The sequence below is a fragment of the Podarcis bocagei genome (assembly GCF_964188305.1).
Source record: "Podarcis bocagei genome assembly, chromosome: 2".
In the NCBI taxonomy this organism is placed as follows: Eukaryota; Metazoa; Chordata; class Lepidosauria; order Squamata; family Lacertidae; genus Podarcis; species Podarcis bocagei.
Genome location: NC_138126.1, coordinates 90608395 through 90630895, shown reverse-complemented (window position 1 = coordinate 90630895; position 22501 = coordinate 90608395). Strand labels below are relative to the sequence as shown.

The window sequence follows — 22501 nt, the reverse complement described above, 5'->3', positions numbered from 1 at the left end:
TCGATGCCTCCCGCCTCTAATGAAATACGAGGGCTCCAGGCCTCTGTTCCCAATAGCGTGCGAGAGGGGCGGGACTAACCGCCGTTACCGCCAATGGCTTACCGGCTAGGTGAGCGAGCGCGGCCAACAGTGTCGGGAGGCGGGGCTAGCGAGCTGCCGTTGCCGTCTGGCGCAGGAGGTAACGGGTGTGAGGAGTGTGGTTTTGTAGTGGAGCCTCCACCGCCATCATGAGCTATTCAGGTGAGCGTCGGGGGCCGGGTGAGGGGGGGAGAGAGGGCGGCCGCCTGTGGGGCGTGAGGGGGGGGGCGGGTTCCTCCCACCCACCGCGAGTGGGCCAAAGGGAGCGCAGGGCCCGGCCCTATGTCAACATCTCGGGGGTGGGGTCAGCAGCGCTACCTTTCCCTTCTCTCCTGGCAACGCTGTGGTGACCCCCGTTCCCCGCGGGGGTGGGTTGCTGAGGTGTTTGCCAGGCGTCGTTTTCCCGTTGCTCCCGCCAAATAAAGAAATGGCGCGTGGGGGGCGGGGAGGTTCTTGGACGGTTTCAGGCTGTGCGCGCAGGGTGCGCCGCCCTCCTCAGCCGCCCGCCCCTCGTTGTGCGAATGGGATCGGGGAAAGGTGAATGTCAGCATTCCTCCTCTGCGCCCGCCGCCTCAGAATCGGGGTGGGAGGGAAGGAAGGAGGGATGAATCTTTGCGTCTCTGCCGTCTTTGCACACGCGCACCCCACTGCTTGGTATCTGCGAGCGGTTATAATAGGAGTGGGTGTGGGAAGGTGGCGCAGGAAGGGGAAAAAGGGGGGGGAACCTTCCCCCGTGTCCGATCGGTTATGGCTTCCCTTGGAATAACTGCCATTGTTTCCCCCCTGCTGAACCACCACTTTGGGATTTAGAAAGGCTATTTGCCAAAGAGGAGTTGCTTTCTAAATAAAATAAAATAAAAACGCGAACGTGGCATGTCCACTTGAATCCTAGCTGCCCGCTATTCGTTTAGGTTTATGCATGCGCAATGTTATACGGTTATCTGAACTTGCGGTGTCAACATTTGCCTTTCTAGCCCTTTGGTTATGTAAGTGTGGAACCAAATCTATTTCATAAAATATGAGGTAGTCTCTTCATTATCAGTATGGTTGCCCAGCTACAGATGGAATTATATGCAATTAAAATAGTCTGGCACCTGTGCCCCAGTGCATGTTAGTGCATACTGAAGACAAACCTGACTGATTTTTGTCAGAAAACTTAAAAAACTCATTTTTGTCTGAAAACTTAAAAAAACAAACCCAAACAGTTTGCTGGCTGCTTTGGACAGCTTTGGTGCACTTAGAAGTGATATAAATTCTTCAATGGATCACTTGCTAAGTCCCATATGTGACAGTCATGCAGGTGGTATTCATTCCTTCAGCATGTACCATGGTCAATATTTTTCTCAGACATTAATTTTATCAAAGGTAAAGGTAAAAATAGAGTATGGAGTTCTCTCTTAAAGGTACCGGTAGTTCTTAACCCTTACCACCCACATAAGATAGTAGCTTCTCCCAGTTCTCACCTGAGATCTTTCCTTTCTCCTCCCAGCCTCTCACTCTGGGAGACCAACATTTCCCTGATCAATATTTTTCTAACCTCAATTAGTCATATTTTTGGCTTCAAATGTTTGAGTAGGGACTTGATACTGGAATGTGAGAAGCATGGGTTCTGTCCAGCTGCATGTCTGGAGTTCTACTTGCACAATGGGACTTCCTCTGCCTCCACATCTTCAAAATCTACTCTGGAGCATCCTCTGGAGGAGATTCTGAGGGTGGGGGGATTGCAGGGGAGAGGAGGGGGAAGTTCTGGTGTGCAAGCAGAAGTCTACTGTGCTAGTGAAATAGCAGTACTGGAAATACTGTAATACTATATTTCTGTGAAGTTTTGACACATTATCTTTGTTCTGAAATAAAGATACTTTAGATTTTAATGATATGCCTAATTTGATGGTTATCTGAGGAGTTAATCACTCCTGTTTTGATTTCAAATGGGTTATGATAGTTAAATGGAAAAATTTATTAGTGAGCAAGGTGCCGGGCTTACTTTGCACCAGGAATTGAACACCAGGAATACAAATGGGTGAAAGCATATGTAGTGTGTTTCTCACTGTGAACAGAGTGCTCCTGAGTAAAAGCAGTCATCCCCTTACTTGAACAAATTAAGATTGTGGGCAAAAATGCTGAGCCACAATCACATACATCAAGTAAAGCCCATTGAACTCAATAGGTTTACTTCTGAGATGTGCACTGTTAGTGGCCGTTTGTAGTGGCTATACAAGTTACTTGTACTGATTCTGATGTACTATAGGCAGTGGCGTAGCGTGGGGGGTGCCAGGGGTGCCAGCCGCACCGGGCGCAACATTGGGGGGGGGCGCGTTTGGCCGGCCCCCCTTGAGGAAGCAGGAACCCCACTGTCCAGGTGGAGAGACCTCCTCCCGCCGCCAGCCTTCGGAAGGCTGCTCCGAAGCCTGGCGGTGGGGCAGAGAGCAGTGGCGTAGCGTGGGGGGTGCACGCCGCCTGCCATGCCGCCCTGGCTGCTTCAACCGCGTCCGACAGCCGGCTCGAGGCTCCTTCCGGCCGGGTCTCCCGACGGGGCGCTGCGGGCGGAGGCTCCGGCACCAAGCGCCACGCCGCCCAGGCTCGGGTCGCTGTCTGGACGCGCGCAGCTCGCCAAACGCACCATCTGCGGCGCTCTAGTGCCTGCGCGCCAAGACCGCCCACCCGCCCTGACGGGGCCCCCCCTCACCCGCGCCGGAGGCCGGCCGACGCACTGGCCCCAGAGCCGCCCCCTCCCCGCGCCAGAAAGAAGCCCCCTCCCCGCGCCAGAAAGAAGCCGCGTCGGGACTAGCCGGGCCGGGGAGGGGGACTGAGAAGGCTGCGCCGCGACGCCCAAAGATGCGCGTCTTGACGCAAAGGGGCCCGCGGCACCCAGACGCGGAAGGGACCCTCTCCCCCTGACCCGCCACTGAACTGCAATTTCCAGCTCCCTTGGCAAATCCCAGTCCCCAATCCCCAAGATGCTTTATTTGAGGCAGGGGTCCTTTAATTGCAAAAACAACACCACGGAGGGCAGTAGTCACCACGACGTTTGCCCCAGAGTAGAGCCGTCAGTATTAATGACCATGGTTAGGGGTTTGGGGGCGCAAATTACTTGCCTTGCCCCGGGTGCTGATAACCCACGCTACGCCGCTGACTATAGGAGTTGTATTCTGTGTCCGCTAAATGGCTACAAAAGTTCTTGTGCCTCACAATATTGCTGTGTCTTCTGGAGAAGCGCAGGTCCCTTAAGGTCTAATTCATCTTTCAGTAAATATATTTTTGATTAATTATACAAATCTAGTTGTTCAGAATTGGTGTATTTTTCATCTTTAGCAAAAGGACTGTGTGCTAGGTTTCAGAGGACTACTGTTCTGGTACTAGTTCAACCTCTTTATAGGAGATTGTAGCAGTGATACATGCTTTACAGCTAGCTGTTGTAGCTCTTTGCTCCTTGTGGACTTTGATTCCTTTTAGAAGGGTAGTGTTGGAGTTAAAAGGCCTTAAGCAGCAGAGTTCTGAATTAGTACCTAAATAGTAGTTATTGCTGCTTCAAGGTCAGTGCATTGTCATTTATAGTCTTGGTTTATGGAGAAGAGGGTGTCTGTTTATGTGCTCCTTCACACCTTCTGCGGGAATTCCCTATTATCCCCTTTTACCATGGTTCACTATTATGTGATTGTTAGTGATTCTGCTAATGGATGTTCCAAGGAAATAATGCTTAGGCGCTCCCTTAGTAACAGTTACACAAAATAAATGAGGGTAGAGAAGGGATGATGTGTGAGATGGGAGAGACAAGGAGCATGTGATCCTGTGGCCTACTTCTGATCTCTAAACTATAGTTGTACGTTGCATATATACTGGCCTACAAATGATTACTCACTCCCTAATATTCAAAGCTAATGTAAATTAGCAATACAGTGGTGCCTCGCAAGACGAAAATAATCCGTTCCGCGAGTCTCTTCGTCTAGCGGTTTTTTCGTCTTGCGAAGCAACCCTATTATCAGATTAGCGCTATTAGCGGTTTAGCGGATTAGCGGCTATTAAAGGCTTAGCGGCTAAAAGGCTATTAGCGGCTTAGAAAAAGGGGGGAAGCGGGGAAAAATCGGAACACTCGCAAGACGTTTTCGTCTTGCGAAGCAAGCCCATAGGGAAATTCATCTTGCAAAGCAGCTCAAAAACGGAAAACCCTTTCGTCTAGCGGGTTTTCCGTCTTGCGAGGCATTCGTCTTGCGGGGCACCACTGTAATCCTTTTCTTATTTACTTCTGGTCAGAGTGCTTTGAAATGGAGATTTCACTGGATGCAGTTGAACTTGTAATCCTTATGCTATTGATTTAAACAGGATTGATTCATGACATTATCTTTGAGCCTATTTTTGTCTGTGTAGTAGTCCCCACCATTTGGGCAGGTGAAGAAGGTCTGAAGGGGATATTGATATATATTTTCAGCAATGTCATTATGAATGCTAAGTAATTCTGTCTGAGCCTTACTTTTATCAGACTACAATAAAGTAATTAAAAACAATTATCCTAGTGTTGTGCCAGTTTGAGAATTTTCATGCACATGAGTATATGTGTGCTGTAGAATGTATAAGAGATTCATGACAGAAATGAAAGAGAAACTTTTAGATAAAGTTGGAATACTGAGGGCAATGTTGACAGGAGGCTGAGGGATGAAAAATGTGCATTTGAAATGGCTTAAACAACCTTTTATTAATTGATAGTTTTTTTAATTTAATAAACTATAAATTGAAAAATGAGATGCCATAGGTTACTAGTGGGATACATTCACAAGATGTTGCAGGCTGATAGGTCTCAGTAGCTTTGTAATGTTTTTGCTTTGTATTGCTAAGGTATACGAACTTTGTTTGGATGCTTCTTGAACCTTCAGAAGTGCTGGATTCTTAGGATTCTGCTATCTCAAAATACCATACCACCCTTTCCTACCCCCCCATGCTGTCTATAAACATAGCCTGGGATTTCCTTTAAGTGGCAGTGCTTGCCATAGTTGTTTAAGTCTGTGTAACTCAAGGTTAGCCTATCGTTATTAGCAACAAGAGTACACACCAGATGAAAGGGTTCTACAAAATAATATTGTAGACTGCAGGTTAGACCATGGGCAGTGAAGATAGCACATTCCATCTGTCCACAGATCAAAAAAATGTCAATTACAAGCTGTCAAATGAAATGAAGTTAGGTCAATTTTTGTTAAACTTTTTTCTTGTGATTTAACTGTCATTCAATGAATATTCATGCCAGGTCTGCTTAGTATTTTGAATAGTACTTTGGATAGATTGATAATAACCTTAAAACTAACATGATTTCTTACCTTCGGGGGGTATCTTCTTTCTAGGTTATGGAAACTGGAACTCTGGCACAAATAGAGGCAAGTACCATAAAATCTTAATTGACTGCCCATATGCATAACAGTTAAATCAAAAAGTAAATTCAGAACTAATGTTGAAATGTAACGGTTTTCACAGTTTTGATGTATTTCCTCCTTTTAATATCTTCTGGCACTCGTGCTCCTTTTATCCATCAATATTGTTAAGTCAGAGTTTATGTTACACTTGCTAGCCCTGTCAGTGACACTACTGCAGATTCTTACTTATGGCTGATATTTGATCATCTGTATGTTTAATTTGGGCATTAATTTATCTCCTTCCACCTCCCACATGCTAATAATCATATTCATGTTAACTCAGAAATAGCCCAATTACTTCATTGAGATTTATCACAAGAAATGTGCATAGCATTATAGCTGAATTCTGCTTGCTTGCTAGCTCTTTTCCAAATGTTCAAAGAATAACAAAGCATCATGAACTTTCATGGGAAGTTCAGCTGCAATACTATATAGAGTTTGGGGGGAGTACGCCCCACTAAATTAAATGAGATTACTTCCAAATAACCATATTTAGGATCACACTGTTAAGCTATAATTATATAAACAGCAGGAATTCAACCCCTTGGAACAGAACGGGACGATTTCCAGTAAACATGTATAGGATGCAGTGTTAGTTTCAAATTATGAAGTGTGGGCATGGAGACAGTAACAATGGAGTATATAAATCATGGAAGGTATGCTGGGGATCCAGTTCTGCATTGTATTCTGCAGTCCAATTACTATTGTAAATGGCTTTGGGATGCCTGATGGGAAGCAATTCATAAATGAAATAAATTATAAGTAGTCAGTACTATTAGCTTGAATAACTTTATTTTACTGGATGTGATGAATTTTCATTTCCACCCTTAATCGGTTTTAGTACTAAATTTGTGTCCTTACAGTATTGTGTGAAGATGAAATATGGTGTCTTGCAATTAGGTTCTCTTCTTATTGACACTGTTGTGCCACTTGCTAGAATTTTTTAAGTGATTTGAGAATATTTTATTGGCTAGCCACAAATTCAGCAGATTTCTTATGTAAATGAATAATTGTAGATGCTGGGGTAGGAGCTGAGTGTCTCTCCTGAAAACTCTCCCTTCCCCCGTCCTAAAGAGAGGTGGATCATTATCCAAGGTAAGATGTGCTGTTCATGGAAGCTGCCACCTTGGGCCCCTCCAGCAATCAGGATGCACCTGATCGTATTGTTAATGGTGCTATAGTTGGAGGTAATACCAATGCTGTAGCAGCTGAGCCCTTTTGCAGATGAGATAAAAATGAAGGTTGACTTTAGCAGGAAATTTGCTATGTACTTTTTCCATAGGTAAGAAGATTAATATTTGGTAGGAGTTACAGAAAATGTTTGTCCAGACATTTTAGACACAGCTATATCCTGAAGAGGAGCATTCTTGACGGTGATAATCTTGCATTAGATGCTTATGTATGGCAGGCAATCTATGCTTACCAAAAAATTCAGTGACTGCTTCTCATTTCAGGTTACGAGGACTATAATTATGGATATGGATACAGTCAGGATAACTCTGGCAATTATGGGTATGGTATGGCCACTTCAAACTCTTGGGAAATGCCTAATTCAGATACAGACATGAACTATAACGCATCCACTGGCACCAGTGCTGATGTAATAACAAAATTTAACAAGCGCTTAGATATGGTGTCTCATCTAGAAACTGACACGATGCAAGGAGGACATTATGGCTCAGGTGGAGACAGGTGAGTGTAGAGACAAAGGTGAAAAGGTTCAGTAATAGTTATAGATCAGGGCAGTTTCTGAAAGACATGTTGATCTAATGTGCTGTTGCCTAAGAGCTGTTCCCTTTGTTCTCCGACTGATAGTATTGCTCTTTGCTTCATATCTTTGCTGTTGCTTACAGAGCTGGGGGGTGGGGAGGAGACAGAATTAGCCAAGTTGTACTTCCTCTGCCTTAGCTTTGAAAATAAGGTGCTTGTACAGTGGTACCTCGGGTTACAGACGTTTCAGGGTACAGACTCCACTAACCCAGAAATAGTACCTCAGGTTAAGAACTTTGCTTCAGGATGAGAATGTAAATTGCACCGTGGCAGCAGCAGGAGGCCCCATTAGCTAAAGTGGTACCTCAGGTTAAGAACAGTTTCAGGTTAAGAAAGGACCTCCAGAACAGACTAAGTTATTAACCTGAGGTACCACTGTACACATCTTTTAGTGAGAAAAGTTTGTTAATACTGTAACAGTTGATAAATTAATTGTAATGAAATATTCTGAAAGAATATCAGGTTTTAGAAACCTCATATAGTTTTGGATAGGTCACTATTTTCACAGAGTGTATGTCAGGTACCATCAACATTAATGGGATATGTGTTTAGTTGGTTAGCATAACTTAAGATTTTGCTTCAGCCAACTGAAGCAGAAAATAAGTAAATAGAGTATTCTGTAGAATCTTTCCTCAGTATATTTCTCATCCCTAGAAGTCATTAATAAATTGCTTAAGTTATTGTTCATACATAAGGAAGTTTACTTTGGATTGTTGAAGTGATTAGTGCTTATTGCTGTTAAGTTGGATATATGGTATAAAAAGATGTCAGAAGTATTTGCTTCACATTTCTACCTGAGATTTTAACAGTTTTAGAGACATTGATTCCCAGACAGTTGGTGCACTTTACTAGAATGGCTATATTTAGGGTTTTATTGGTTGACAGTCCTGTTTCATGGATGCATTTCTAGAGGTCAGGTGAATGAACTATGCCTAAATAAATTGTATGTGTCATTCCCTCTGGGAAAGGTGTCAAGGGGCCACTGTATTATAACCTGTTTTGTGTACATTCATGCAGCTTAGTGGAATCAAAGCATAGTAGTTTAACTGTAATGGGTAAATTATGCATAGCATTCTGTATTGCTTTTCTCTGTGTTGTCACTGTTTGTTTACCAGGTTCTAAAAGTAGCTTACAGTATCATAGAGCATGTTAATATTTTTTATTTTAAAATACCTTCACTTCTCCTTAATATTTATCTTACTGATATTGTGTCAGTTTTTAATTTATGACATTTTCATAAAAATAGAAGATGCAGGAGATTTACAGAAATCCTTAAGGGATTACATAGTATCAAATGTGGTTTTGGTAGTGTATGCTCTCTATTTCCACTCATTAAAACAGCATCTCTTGCCTAAGAAAGGTAATTGTTGTAGATAGTTTTGCCAAATAGTATTTCTTTGTTTAAACTACAGATTTCATGTGCTGGAAGAGTATAAAAGTTTAATCTCCCCTTTGCAGATACTGACTCAGGTTGTCAGGCTCTGCTGAAGTTGCAACCCTGTGCACATTTGGAAGCCAGTGTGATGCATCTCCTTATTTTCAGTTCTATCATACTAGGTGAATATTAACCCAGCACTGTTAATTCTCACTTGAGAGCCTAGGTGAGCATTAGAGACTAAATAGCAGGAAACTGAAATAGATTTATATTTTGGAAAACAATTTCATAGAAGGCTCAGTTACAACAGTGAGTAGTGCTATGTTATAAATTGGCACAAGAGCTTTGGGTTGATAGATGGAATATTTGAGCTTACCCTGATAGCTTTTAGAATGACACTTTTCCTTCAGAGTTAGTTTTTAAAGTCTCCTCCTCAGCCATTGTTTCCTTTCCATGTCCTTGCTTTCAGATCCTTGATACAAAGCTTGACCGTTGATTTTTGCACTTGTGCCTAGTACTGGTTTATTAAGTGCAACATGACTTTGTTTTGGTCTGCCATAGCAATTGAAACAACATGCTTTCAGGAATAATGTGGATTTTGGCATTCAACTGCATCTTTGTCTCAGAGCCTCTGTACTGTTTTACATGCAGAGTATGTAGCTTAAATTTAAAGTTCTTCTGCAGCTTATGGAACTTTCTTGTGAAATTGTGCTGGTTCAAAGCTCTCCTTTATAGAAACAAGTCAACTTGTTTGTCTCAGCCACTCATTATTGTGAGCATAGAAAATGGAATTGTAAGGTGTACTCACATATTTTGCCTGCACTGAGCTTTCCTGCAGGCAAAATGTCATGTATAAGCATCTCTTAGTATATAGATGATTTCTGCTTTCTTTTCTTCTTACTAAAACCACTTTATTTTCCAAACTGCTAATAATTTGTGGGAACCGACCTTGCATCCAGTGACTTCACTTGTTTTGCATAGCTGAACACCTGAAGTGATTGGAGTGTGAAACCAGTAAAAGGGAAAAATTAAGAATTTGTGTGACTCCTCCAAATTGAAGATATGTTTGTCAATCTGATCAGAGTGCTATGCTCTTTCTATGATTGACTGAGGCTAAACAGAACAAGAATTATATGTAGCCTTATGCTGATTGCCCCCTCTATGTCCTTCCCCACTGCTATAATGCCCAAGGGAATAATTCTCATACTGAGTTAAAACCTCAGTTGAGCTTTGTTATTACCTTGACTCTAAAACACTTATGAGAGGTTGTTTCCTTTAATGTGACCTGTTTTACTGCCATTTTTGGCAGACACTTTAACATGGTGCTCTATATGCTACTGATTAGATTCCTTGCTTGCTGTGCAATTCTTGCAGGTATGATACATATGAGTCCTACGACTCAAGGCCTTCACTAAACGACCGTGATCTGTACAGATCCGGCTATGATTACAGTGAAGCTGAACATGACACCGACAATGCCTATGAAGGCCACTATGACAACTCCTATGGGAACCGCAGGGACCAGTACCACAACAGAGCACGTGACAACTTTGGCCACCGGGGTCAGAACTGGGCCAGAGACAGGCGAAATAACAGACCCATGGCTTCTGCATATTCTGGGCGCATGGGCGGACAGTGGAATGAACCGCCAGTGCCAATGGGAGGACGGGGCCATGGCCCCAATAGGCCCCCATCCCTTTTCTCCCACAAACTATTCCCTGAATACAACATGTTCCAGGGAATGCGAAGTTTCTCTGGCAACATGCGCTTTGGAGGAGGCGGCATGAAACAACGAATGAGGAGAAACTGGAAAATGTGGGATGCAGATTTTAAAGTAAGTACCTATGTGATCTTCTCCCACCTGTTTTCTGCCCCATTTTTAGGGACATTGCCCAGCAAGAGAACTGCCTAGAACTGAGTGCAAAGGAGTCTGTTTTGTAATTTAAACTGTTTTATTATAGGGGACATTTTTCTTCTCTGTCTCTTACATCTGCTTGGCACATCTTTATTTTAAGCTGTTCTTTAGGAATCTCATTGTCTTCAGTATGCTGCCTTAGCACCGAAAAGATTAATCACTGGATTTTAGTCATATCTAGGAAGTGTGACCTGGGATTCATTCATTCGTTTCGTATAAAATAGGTCAGGTCTTAGGTGTGCATGTCTGTACCTGTTGAAATGAGTTTTCTTGAGTGTAGAACTTAAAATGTGAATGAATGAACATTTCTTGGTTGGTGATAAGAGAACTTTTAGACTGTGCGTGTGAGTAAAAACAGTCTTTTCTTTCAATTCATAGAAAAAAAGAATAAAGAATGAGCCTTCTGCTAATAAACGAAAACAGGCTAACAGTTCTGATGAGCCTGACAGTAAGGCAGCAAAAACTGATGGCTCTGACAACTCTGACTCTGATAATGGTAAGAGCAAGTCACTGAAGCCTCCTGTCTTGTCTTCTTTTCATTGCACCTTAGTTTGCCAATATTGAAACATTAAAAAAAACCTTTATTTTAACTGTAAGAAACCAATGATTACAGGAATATAATATAAAAGTAAGCTTCACATCATACTTTGGTTGTTCAGGAAAAGGGTGCATCAAGACAACCAGATTTCCCTCATCAGTGCAGGCAGCCAACTTTGTGCACCAGTACTAAGAGTATAAGAAATAAAGTCCTTCCACATAGCATATAATTTTCAGGGTCTTCTGAGCCATTAGAGACCTTTAAATAGTGGGTAATCTCTGAAATGGCTGTTTGTCCTCATACATTTGTATCAAATGGTGTTTTTTCACCATTGTGTTATTAAGATTCTGATTGCAGGTCTTTTGAGCATGAATTACAGAAGCAGCCATCCTAGAGATTTAACTGAGAAACTTGGTGGGGCCATTACAATAATACTTTCACATATATTGGACTCTCCCTATAAATGTTAGTCCAAAATTTAGAAACCAGTGGGCATTCCCACCAGAGATGAATAAAGGTACCTCTGCCCCCCCCCCACAAGCGATCTGGAAAGAGTCCAGATATTCTAGAAATCTGTATCAGTGTCCGATGCCATGTATGCTATTTTTTATTAATGTTCATTAAAACAAAACTTTTTGTGAAATATTTCAGGCTTGCAACCCTATACCCACTTACCTGGGAGCAAATATAATTGAACTCAGTAGAACTTGCTTCTGAGAAGTCATACATAGGGTTGCACTGTTACAGTCATTTTATAGTCTGTATAGTTACTTAATATGTTGTTCTTTTCAGAAGAGGGCCCTGAAGGAGAAGCTACTGAGAAGGGTTCTAAAAATGTGAGTCTGAATTTAGTTTTGTTTCAAAGTTTTATAATCCCAGTGTCTTATTCATATATGATAGGAACAAGAGTTACAAATGATGTCCTGCCATGCTTGCCTTTCTGTTTAGGGAGAGACCATGTACAGTTCCTTTTTTCTGTTGTTCAGAGACCAGAGGCTAGTGTGACTAGGTGATGAATGAACGTTTAAAGAACAAAGCTGACTCAAGGCACTGGTGCCCGAGGTGAACACAAGCTCATTCCCCAGCCTCACTACAATAAGTAGTATAATAATTTAAATTGTTGATAATTGGCTCTCCTTTAATGATTCTCATGATATATAGATTGGGGTAACTCATTCACTTTGCTTTGTGTCAGGTCTGACACTGAGAAGACATACTTGGTGTTTTTTCAGTTATTTATTGAAGATTTAATGTATAGATCTGTACATCTGCTTCCAAATAATTACTAACATAATCTATTATGTTGTGCTCAGATATAGGATGGACAGAAAGTGTTAGTGTACAAATAGAGAGTGAACCGTATACGGATTGCATTGCTGGCTATTCATTGTAGGTGATTGGGATTGTGGCAGCTGACTCTGCTCTCATCTGATGTTAGTGCATGTTAAAGTTGGGTTTTATGTGCATATAGCTCAATATATGTAGGTCTGATTTTTGTAAATTGTGTTCCCCAAATGTGAGAGATCAGATCTGGCCTACATGCATAAGGCCCCTTACTGTAATATGGCATTCCTTGCACTGGTGTCAGGCAGATGTAGTGATAGGATGGATGCAGCAAAAGGGGGTAAGGCCAGCTGACAATTCCCCACATTTTAGCTATGTTTGTGTATGGCTAAGAACTTAAGAAGGCATAGAACAGGAGTGGCCCTCCAGATATTGGTGGACTACAACTTACATCATCTCTGACCGTTAGCCATGTGCCCTGGGGCTGATGGGATTTAAAGTGCAACGTTAGAAGAGCCAAAGGTTCCTTACCTCTGGCTTAGAGTTTGAGCATAGAGTTATAGTTTGATCAGTGCAGAACTGAACAGAGTCCTATTTGTAGTTAGTGTCAATTTTCAAATTTTAATTGCAGATCTTATGATTTTGAGAGGTTTCTTAAAACATGAAATTCTTAAACAAATTCTGATGCAGCTACGGGTTTTTTCATTGCTCATTGTTGCAGAGAATTTAAAGGATACTCACAATCACAGCCTACTATATTGGTGTTTCTAGCAAATGGTAATTTTGTACTGTGGTTATGAACAGTGGCTGTTTATTGTCTAAGCCCCAAAGCATCTTGGTAGCTAGCAGCACTCCTGATTACTTGATGTAAAGGTAATTTCTACATGTGTTGTTACCTTGCCTGTAAGCAAGTGCAGCTCTATGCTTCAGTGTCTTTAATTACATTTTAGGAGGGAGAGGGAGAAGGAGGTGAAGATGAGGAAAGAAAAGGAGACTCTGAGAAAGGTAAGTTCCAATGTACATGCATTAGGGTACTTCTGGTGGTTATGTTATTTTTTGTGACAAGATGTGTGGAATATTGTGCAATTTATTTCTGGGAACTTGGTGTATAGAATAATCAAATCACTGTTTGTATCCTTTGAATAATTTGGTGTACTTATTAATTTCTTTTTTCTTTTTCGTTTTTATTTTCCTTTTATATTTATATTTTTCTTGTTTTGTATTTTTTCGTTTTAGTTTTGAATATTTGGATGTAATGTTTAATATATGCTTTCTTTGTAATTTTTAAAAATGCAATAAAGATTTTTTTAAAAAGATGTGTGGAATATTGCAGGAGATACGCATTATTGTATTAGAGCCATTTTATAAACCATTGATAAATTCCAAGTTTCAGTTTTTACATGTTGGTTCAGAACTAACCTAGCAAGTATTCCCTAATAATACATGTATCTTGAGTACTACACAATTAGTTAAATTTACAATGATCAAAATACTCAGGCAGAAGAGTTTTACAATGTGATAATGTTAATTCTAGCAATTCCCTAGACTATTTGTGTAGGTAGGCTATAACTGTTTTGAGCTAGTTTCCAGTACCAATATGGCTATGCCTTCAGCATTCACAGCAGATCACTTCCAGGCAGTGAAATTATTCAAAAATAATTGCTCCCAGAAGCAATAAAAATCTGTCAGTTGGCTATGCTGAATATTGTTGCACATCATCCTAATCTCCGAGTGGTGCAAGATTATAGAAGTCCAGGCACTTACCCAGTGTTTGTGTTTCCCTTGGAAATGAGGCACAGCAAAGACTGTGGTTTCTTGGATATATGGTTTATTTACATATGTATACAACCTGAGCCTATGGTAAGCGCTTATAGCATTACAAGATGTACTCGCTTCATCCCACAGTCTTAGATGCCAGCAGAAATCAGCCATGGCCCTCTGTCACCCTGCTCCAGTTTGCTGCCTTTAACAGACTGCCACCTTTTCCCTTACATCATTCCCAGCTGCAATCCTATACCACTACTCTCCTTCCAACCCTGGCCTTTGTCCTGCAAGCTAGCTATGACTTGAAGGAGAGGCTTACACCCATTAGTCCTCCAGCACAGAGTACAGTCATACCTTGAGTTACAGCCGCTTCAGGTTGCGTTTTTTGGGGTTGCGGACCGCCGAAACCCGGAAGTAACGGAACGGGTTACTTCTGGTTTCGGCAGTCACGCATGCGCACCGAATTGCAACCCACGCGTGCACAGACGCAGGTTGCGAACGTGCATCCCGCACGGATCATGTTCGCAACCCGAGCGTCCACTGTATTTGCTTTGTTAATCGTCCATTACCTTCCTTTTGTTTTCCTTGATGGCTCTTCTCTGAGGTTTTTTCCTGAACTTGAAACTGTTTTGGCCTGTACTACAACCTTTTGCTAAATCCAGTGTTTGGCACCCATGTGCTAGAACCGGGGTCCAGGAACCCCACAAACTCATAATATAGAAGGAGGGGTTGCTGGTTTGTTTCTGTTCTTATTTTTTATTATATTTTTGTGCTGTTGATGCTGTAATTCTATTTTGTGGACAGCACTGAGATCTATGAGTATAGAGCAGTATACAAATGTAATAAAAAATAATAATATAAGCAGCAACACTTATACCTGGAATAACCTGAAGAGAATTCTTCTGTGTGGGATCAAGCTCAGAGTTCGTCTAAACTGTAACTCACACTTTATCCTTTATCCAATGACCAGGCAGATTCCTATTTAATATGTAGTACTTTCCAATTAACCTGTGAGGCAAACTAAATGTTTTTCTTCTCATATAAACCATCACTGAACAATTGGTTTTGTGTATCCCACAGTTGTGTCTCCCAACAATTATATTTGTCTTAAAACTTTAAGTAGCAATTGTGCTTCCAAGTCTGATTAAACTCCAGGAAACTAGCACTTTGTGAATTATTTTATGTATTCATTTAGAAAATTTACAGACTATTTTATTTTAAAAAAACAACACGATTCAAGTGGTGTACAGATAAGTTATAGTATGGCCTCTTCATTGAAGGTAGATTAGGAACCTGGAGCCCAATCTTATCCAGGAGTTCAGTAAGGTCCATGAGTAGATATTCTTTAAAAATAAACTGATCTTATTCATGTAGGAGCTATGACCATTCAAGAAGAGATCAGTCAAATCAAGCGCAAATTGCAAGCTGGTAAGAAAACTCAAGAGAGGCAAAAAAAGAGGTATCGTGATCGGATGGTGGAAAGGTAAGTCCAACAAGTTGTTGGAGGTTGATGTTTCATGTTGTACTTTCAAAAGTTTTTCAAAGGTATTATAACATTTAAAAACAAGCAATTCTCTGTTTAAATAATAATAATAAGCCAATGCCCTTCCAGTGCTCTACATCACAGCTGTACTGAAGTTCTGTGCAGTCTTGGGGATTGCTGGTAGGGTTAGAACAAGAAGTTGGAGGGCTGATGGTCTCACGTATTCACCAACAACAGTTTCAGGATACATGGTCTATAAAGAGTTCAATTGGGAATAGGACAGCAGTGTTGCTTATTCAAGCACACCTAGTGTATTGTAGTTCTTTGCTATAGAAACTATATCAGCTTGACTACATAAAGGAAACTGGAAGTTTTCAAATTACTGCTGTGCAGATAAAAATATTTTTCTTTATTTGATATGTCTTAACAGGATTCAGTTTGTATGTTCGTTGTGCAAGTATCGCACTTTCTATGAGGATGAGATGACCAACCATTTGGAGAGCAAATTCCACAAGGAACACTTTGCATTTGTTGGAACCAAGCTGCCCCAGCAAACAGCTGACTTCCTCCAGGTCGGCTTTTTTTCCCTTTGAGCATTCCATTTTCCTTTAGATATTAACATGCAAAGCTAGATGTGGCACTTTGCTTCATTTTCCCCAATCCCTCCTTGTCATTTGGTTTTTAATTATTTCAAGTGGGGCAAAAAATGTACTTTTGGATGACTGTCAGAGTAGAAAACATCAGCATCTCTCAGTTCATCTGTGCTGCTCTTGCATTTTTCAGTACACAACACATCCACACCATTACCTTAGTTCTTGCTTTTGAGAGAGATGGGGGAAAGGAAAGGAAGGCATAGCTTTGATTGTACTGTATAGTAATCCTAGCATGTTGTGCATTGGGCCAGGCCAGTATGGTATTATGCACTATTGAGTATTCATAAGCTTTTCTGCAATGCAGGAGTATGTTGCTAATAAAACAAAGAAGACAGAAGAACGCCGTAAAGCAATTGAAGATATTAATGCAGTTATACAACAGATCTACAAAGACCAAGATCTTACCCAGGGTAGGTGTCTTAAAAGCCAGCTAAAAAGCAATACATACTGTTGTTTTCTTGGGTAAAAATATTCAGTTTTCATTCAGAAAAATAGGATAGAGAATAGGAAGCAATTCCATAATGTTCTGTGTGAGAGAAAGATATCCCTAAATTAACTTTGCTATTAGCTGAGATGGATATTGAATACCCCACCCTCCCCACATTTTGTTCCTTTGGTACAGTCGAGGGGGGTGTTTATGTGTGCAAAACAGTCATTGTGTGTACGGTAGGATAGGTACTTTTTTAGAGAGAGAATTTCCCCCACTGCCCCTGAGGAATGGAAGTCTGTTATTTCACCCTCCTATATATTTTCCTGCTATCAAAGGTTTCCTATAGGAATCTTATGGCCCTCCAGACGTTGCTGACAGTGTTCGCAACTCCCATTGTTCAGGCGCATTTTGCAACAGAGAATTTCATTAATGCAAGCAGTTTTTGAGCTCTGGGTACAGTACTTGCACCTAAGATTTCAGATTAAAACTGGAAGGAAAGGAGGACCTTTTTCTGCCTCCCCACTTCCAACCACTCTCTGAAGACTGGAGAAGGGACCCTCAAAAGAATATTAGGGGGGCAGGCAGGGGAAGTATGGCTTTGTTTTTGCAGCCTTCAAATGAGGACTAGACCATGTGAAAAATGAACATAAGATTTTAGCTGTAGTTTATTAATTTTCAGCTTTGTATTCTTGTTATTAAGATTTTAGCTGTAGTTTATTAATTTTCAGCTTTGTATTCTTGTTATAACCTAGGTTTAAGGTACCATTTAGCTCCTAGTTTTCATATCTCAGTTTCTAGCACTGGTTACTGAACTACAGTGCTCATCATCCCTCACCATTGACATGGTTGCTGGGGCTTATAGGAGTTTGTGTTCCCACAGCAGATGGCCATGGGTTTTCCATATGCGTTCTACAGTCTGTAATATTATGACTTCTTTAACTTTTCTCAGACATAGGTATGGAACATTTTGTAAAAAAGGTGGAGGCTGCTCACTGTGTTGCTTGTGACCTCTTCATTCCGATGCAGTATGGAATAATCCAGAAACATCTGAAATCCCTTGATCATAACCACAACCGCAGAGTAAGTGGATTTGTTGAATTAGCTGTTCACCACAAAAACGCACTGGAGAAGCTTGAACAATCACTACATCATTCAACTTTATAATGGCAAAAGCAGATGAAGACTAAAGCAATTGAATAATTTAGGGGCTTTGATGCTTATTTTAACATAAAAATACTTTAAAGAGCATGCTTAAGAGACTATAGTATCTATTTTAAATATATATATCAATATAGTATAGCTACTCTCCTGGCAGTAACATAGCCATTAATGGCATCCCATTATTTCCAAGCAGTTCTTTGACTGCAAATGTAGCTCCTGCTTGGTTTTGTTAAAACACACACATACCAAAAACCTGCTTCATTAAATTTTTTAAGAATTTGAGTTGCAAATTCACTACCCTTAAGCTAAAGAACTTTAAAAGTGCATTGGCCAATAAAAATTTTATGTAGACTTTTTGATCTGTTTTGTTAAACACTAACTTATGAAAGAGAGATGTGTATATCTTGCTTCACACAGTGGACATAGGTTGTGGACTCAGTTGATCGCTGCAGCTCAGTACATGTCTCTTTCTTTTGTGCTACCCAGTGTTTACTGGGAGAGGTGTGGTGCACATGCCACAAACAGACTTACACTGCCAAATATAAATTTGCCCTTAGATGTTTGGTTGGATATTAAGGTTCAGAATTAACAGTGGATAGGGTCCGGTGAATTGACAGGTGAGAAAGCAGTTTTTTTCCTTCTCAGCTTCCACAGTCTAAGTCTAGAGTGGGGAACCTTTTTGGCTCCACAGGCCTGATCATTCTCAGGATCTGCCTTGCACACCAAATTTGACCTGTCAAAATCAATTTTGCTTGGGAAGTAGGAGGAGATTTGTGAGTCTCCTTCCCACATTAAATAGTTCCTGATGAAAATGTGTGAAAAGTTACTGTATTTTGGAAGGTCTGTCTTGGTATAAAAAATAACGAAATGTAGATACATTTTGTGCAGACCATTTATTTATGTGTTTTGTCTTCTAGGCTATGATGGAACAGTCAAAAAAATCATCATTAGTAGTTGCAAGAAGTATTCTTAACAATAAACTTATCAGCAAGAAATTGGAGCGATATCTGAAGGTAAAACATATACACATAAGAACGGCCCACAGAGGGGTTATGGGCAGAATCCAAAGTGGCATGAGCGAACTTCATGCTTGCACTGTATAACTTATTTCATTCTACCTGCAGCCACCATGCATTCCTGAAATCTGCTCTAGAGGGTACCCTATCCCTCCAATGTAAATTTTGAGGGTGCATGGAGGGCTTCAGGGAAGAAGTGTGTGAGGTGAAGTCTGTTCCACTCACACACATGTTGCATACAACTCACCCCCCCCCACTTAAAAAGAGCCATATTGCTATGTTAACAATGGAAAAGCTTTTATTTTCTAATATTAACTGAGTTTTAATGTATTTTCCACTAATCTCCATTTTCTGTCTCTACTTCATAGTGCACCCTCTCTTCTCTGTGCCTTACTATAAGGGCACTCTCAGTTTCTAAGTCTTAATTTCTCTCTGCAGACCACTGAACCCATTCCTTTTTCCATTTCCTCATCTGTACGTGTGTGCACCTCCAACTTCTTAACTTCCCTGTGTTTTCTTACTACAGTGGTACCTCTAGTTACAGACTTGATCCATTCCGGGGTACCGTTTGCACCCTGAGAAGTCCGCAACTAGAGCGCTGCAATAGAGCACTTCTGCGCATGCGCACATGGCGAAACCTGGAAGTATACACTTTCTGGGTTTGCCACGTTCGTATCCTGAAAAAACGCAACCAGAGACTGACGTAACAAGAGGTACAACTGTATGCAGTTCTCTGCATCTTGCAGTGTTTTTTTCTGTTTGCACCCAGTTTCTGTATACACTTTAAAAATCACCTCTCTCGTTTTGCTTTCTTTCCTATTGTGTTCCCCCTCAAAATACTTTATTGAGAGTGGCAGCAATAGCCCCAGGAAATCCACCCTAGTGAAGGGTCCACAGATGCAGGTGGACCATGCAGCATGCTTAGTACGCTGCAGCAGGCTTGAAAGACATATCTGAATCCAGGAAGAGGAAGTGTTCTATAGGCATTCTCTCATTTCCAGTCCAATTTGGAAGGGTTTCAGTAGGCATTATATGTTCTTGTAAAGATGTGGGAAGGGGCCACAAATGATGGAATGTGGAATTTCCCCAAGTAGCTGCAAATAGAAGGGAGGAGACCACAATCAGTCTGTGAACTGGGCATTGGGCACACCTAGACTGTACTCTATGGAGAGTTTTAACAACTTTTGCAAAATGAACAGTAATTGCTGTGTAAATTGCAAGATATTTTTAAACTCTTTATAAATTGATATGTACCCACCCACTGGAGTGGGATGACTTTTTAAATTTCTGTCACATCCTGGAGGTTAAAAGAAATGAGTTTGCTTGTATAATGGAGAACACATTCTTGTTTTCAAAAAGATTATTGAGACACTTGTTGGTTGAAATGCCATAGTCCCCCCAAAAATGATCAGGGATCTTTCACTTGTTTCAGAGACTTGATTATATCTACTAGTGAAAGAAAAGGAATGAAAGTGTCCTGATTTCTTGTAACTTTTGTATTTGATTTTCTTCAGGTTCTGTAGTTTAAAGCATACCAAAAATAAATAAATTAGTGCAGTAGTCAAGGCCTTAAAATTATTTTTATGTGATGGCCCCACTCAACAACAGAAACTTGCTTACCCAGCTATATATTGTAGACGGCTCAGTTCCTTAAAGTGTGTGGTGTTTAATGCTGGGTGTCAGGTGGTTCTGATTTGTTTTTCAGGGGGAGAATCCCTTCACAGATGATCCTGAAGAGAAAGAGGAACATGAGGAAGGTGAGGCAGGAACAAGTGGAAATATGGAGGAGGGAGCAGCTGAAGGTGAAGAAAACAAGGTTGAAGAAGAAACCAAAGGTGGAGACAATCTGGCTGAGGAAGACGTAGTTGAAGAAGGTACTGCAGAAAACAAAGGAAATGATGATGAAGAACCACCACCAGGACAAATGGAAGAGCAGAATTTGAACACATCCCAGGAATCATTTGCTGCTGAGCAGGAGCAAAAATATGATGAAGAAAAAGACAAAGAAAAAGAAGAAAGAAAAGGATTCATACCTTCAGAGGATATGGAACCACCTGATGAGTGAACTTGCACAGAAGGTTGAAGCATTTTGAGACTCTGCATTAAAACTTTTTAAACCATAACTGTATTTGTGACACTACATGGCACGCAGCTTTGTTTCTCATTGACTACATTTTCACCTAGTTACAGCACTTGAAAGCCTTTATCTGTAAAGTGTTTTTGGAAATAGCTTTTTTTAACCAAATCTTCATTGTATTAGCTAGGTTTTGTGCAGTACAATTTTTAGGTGGCTTTATACTAGGAAAATACCCCCCCCCTCCTTTTTGAGTAAATAACTCAAAACCAAATTGTGTTAATTGGCTTCCAACTTTGGGGGGAGGTAATTGTCCTCTAATTTTCTCCCCCCTCCCCCTTTAACTTTGTATATAGTTGAAGATGTTTTTGTTCCCTAGCCAGCCGTGTCTGGATATGTCAATAGCAGAATTCTGGGTTTTAAATTCTGCACGATCGGAGTAACTTCCATGCAACTGTAGCATTCTTCTACTCTACCTTTTTACTTTTAATATGCAGAAGTAATACTTGGGGGTCAGCACAATAGTTTTTCCAGTGCTTTTATTTAAGGATGAATTCTTCCAGTGGATTGAGATAATATTAGGATTACCTGTACATGTGGGTTTTTGGAAGAAGCAGCCACATGAAGGGTGTGCAGGAAGCCTCAAAAAGGGATAAATGCATCCCAGCACATTCGTAAAAGGCAATTCAGCATTGCTCCTTTTGAGTTTTGTCCTGATGTTGTTTAGGGGACATCATTTATGCTGCTTGCCTTAGACTGCTATTCTGTAAATGAAGGCTATGGTAGCCCATATGAAAGATGAAGAGTGTTACAGAAACATTAAATATTCCCTTCAATGCAGTTCTTTGGCAGTTGTCTCATTCTAAATCATCCTGCAATCTCAGCAATGTACTACTGCTTCTCTCTCTCTCTCTCTCTCTCTCTCTCTCTCTCTCTCTCTCTCTCTCTCTGTGTGTGTGTGTGTGTGTGTGGATACGTGTGTGCTTTTTTACTACAACCCAAGGTTTATTTTGGTTACACTCTGCCCCATGAAGCAATAGTGCTACAACTACTACTGCTCTTGTTCATCCTTCATTTATTATCGTGTGTTTCTCTTCAAGTACATGTGTGCTTCCTACAGTGAAACTCAAGTAGTGGACTGGACAAGGTTTTTTGATCCTTTGTTTCTGCTTTCCTGCTACATCAAAGGAAAAGGGTGAGTGAAGTAATTGTTGCACCACAGGATGCAGGCCTTGCTGCCATACACCACTCCTGCTACCTTAAGCCTTTGAAACACCTAGCATCTGGAGCTATATGGAAATAAATATTGCGAGTAAATTGCAAAAGTCATTACATTTAATCAACAGAAATAGAAATGTTGAAGGAGGCTTCAGAGTACAGTTTTTCTTTAGGAATGTGTAATGACTCAAGTGTTTAGAACAGTATGCTATGTTTTGTACCTTATCAAGTCTTAGATGTTCCTGATAATGAATTAAATGAACATTGGGTGTACAGTACTGAAATTATAGAACTAAACTCTTTTCTACATATCTGAGCTGGCATCTTGAAATGAAGTGTGTGC

General features: G+C 40.9%; 1 protein-coding gene across 1 annotated transcript; it reads left to right on the top strand.

Annotated features, from left to right (window-relative positions):
* The first annotated feature begins 78 nt into the window (after positions 1 to 78).
* Positions 79 to 21780, top strand: AKAP8L (A-kinase anchoring protein 8 like). Its single transcript, XM_081184470.1, is given in 14 exon segments — positions 79 to 202; positions 205 to 240; positions 5409 to 5441; positions 6932 to 7169; positions 9997 to 10456; positions 10916 to 11033; positions 11868 to 11911; positions 13310 to 13364; positions 15498 to 15606; positions 16037 to 16178; positions 16564 to 16669; positions 17639 to 17769; positions 18768 to 18863; positions 20572 to 21780. Coding segments are annotated over 14 exon segments (2037 nt in total). The 5' UTR covers positions 79 to 93; the 3' UTR covers positions 20932 to 21780.
* The last annotated feature ends 721 nt before the right edge of the window (positions 21781 to 22501 follow it).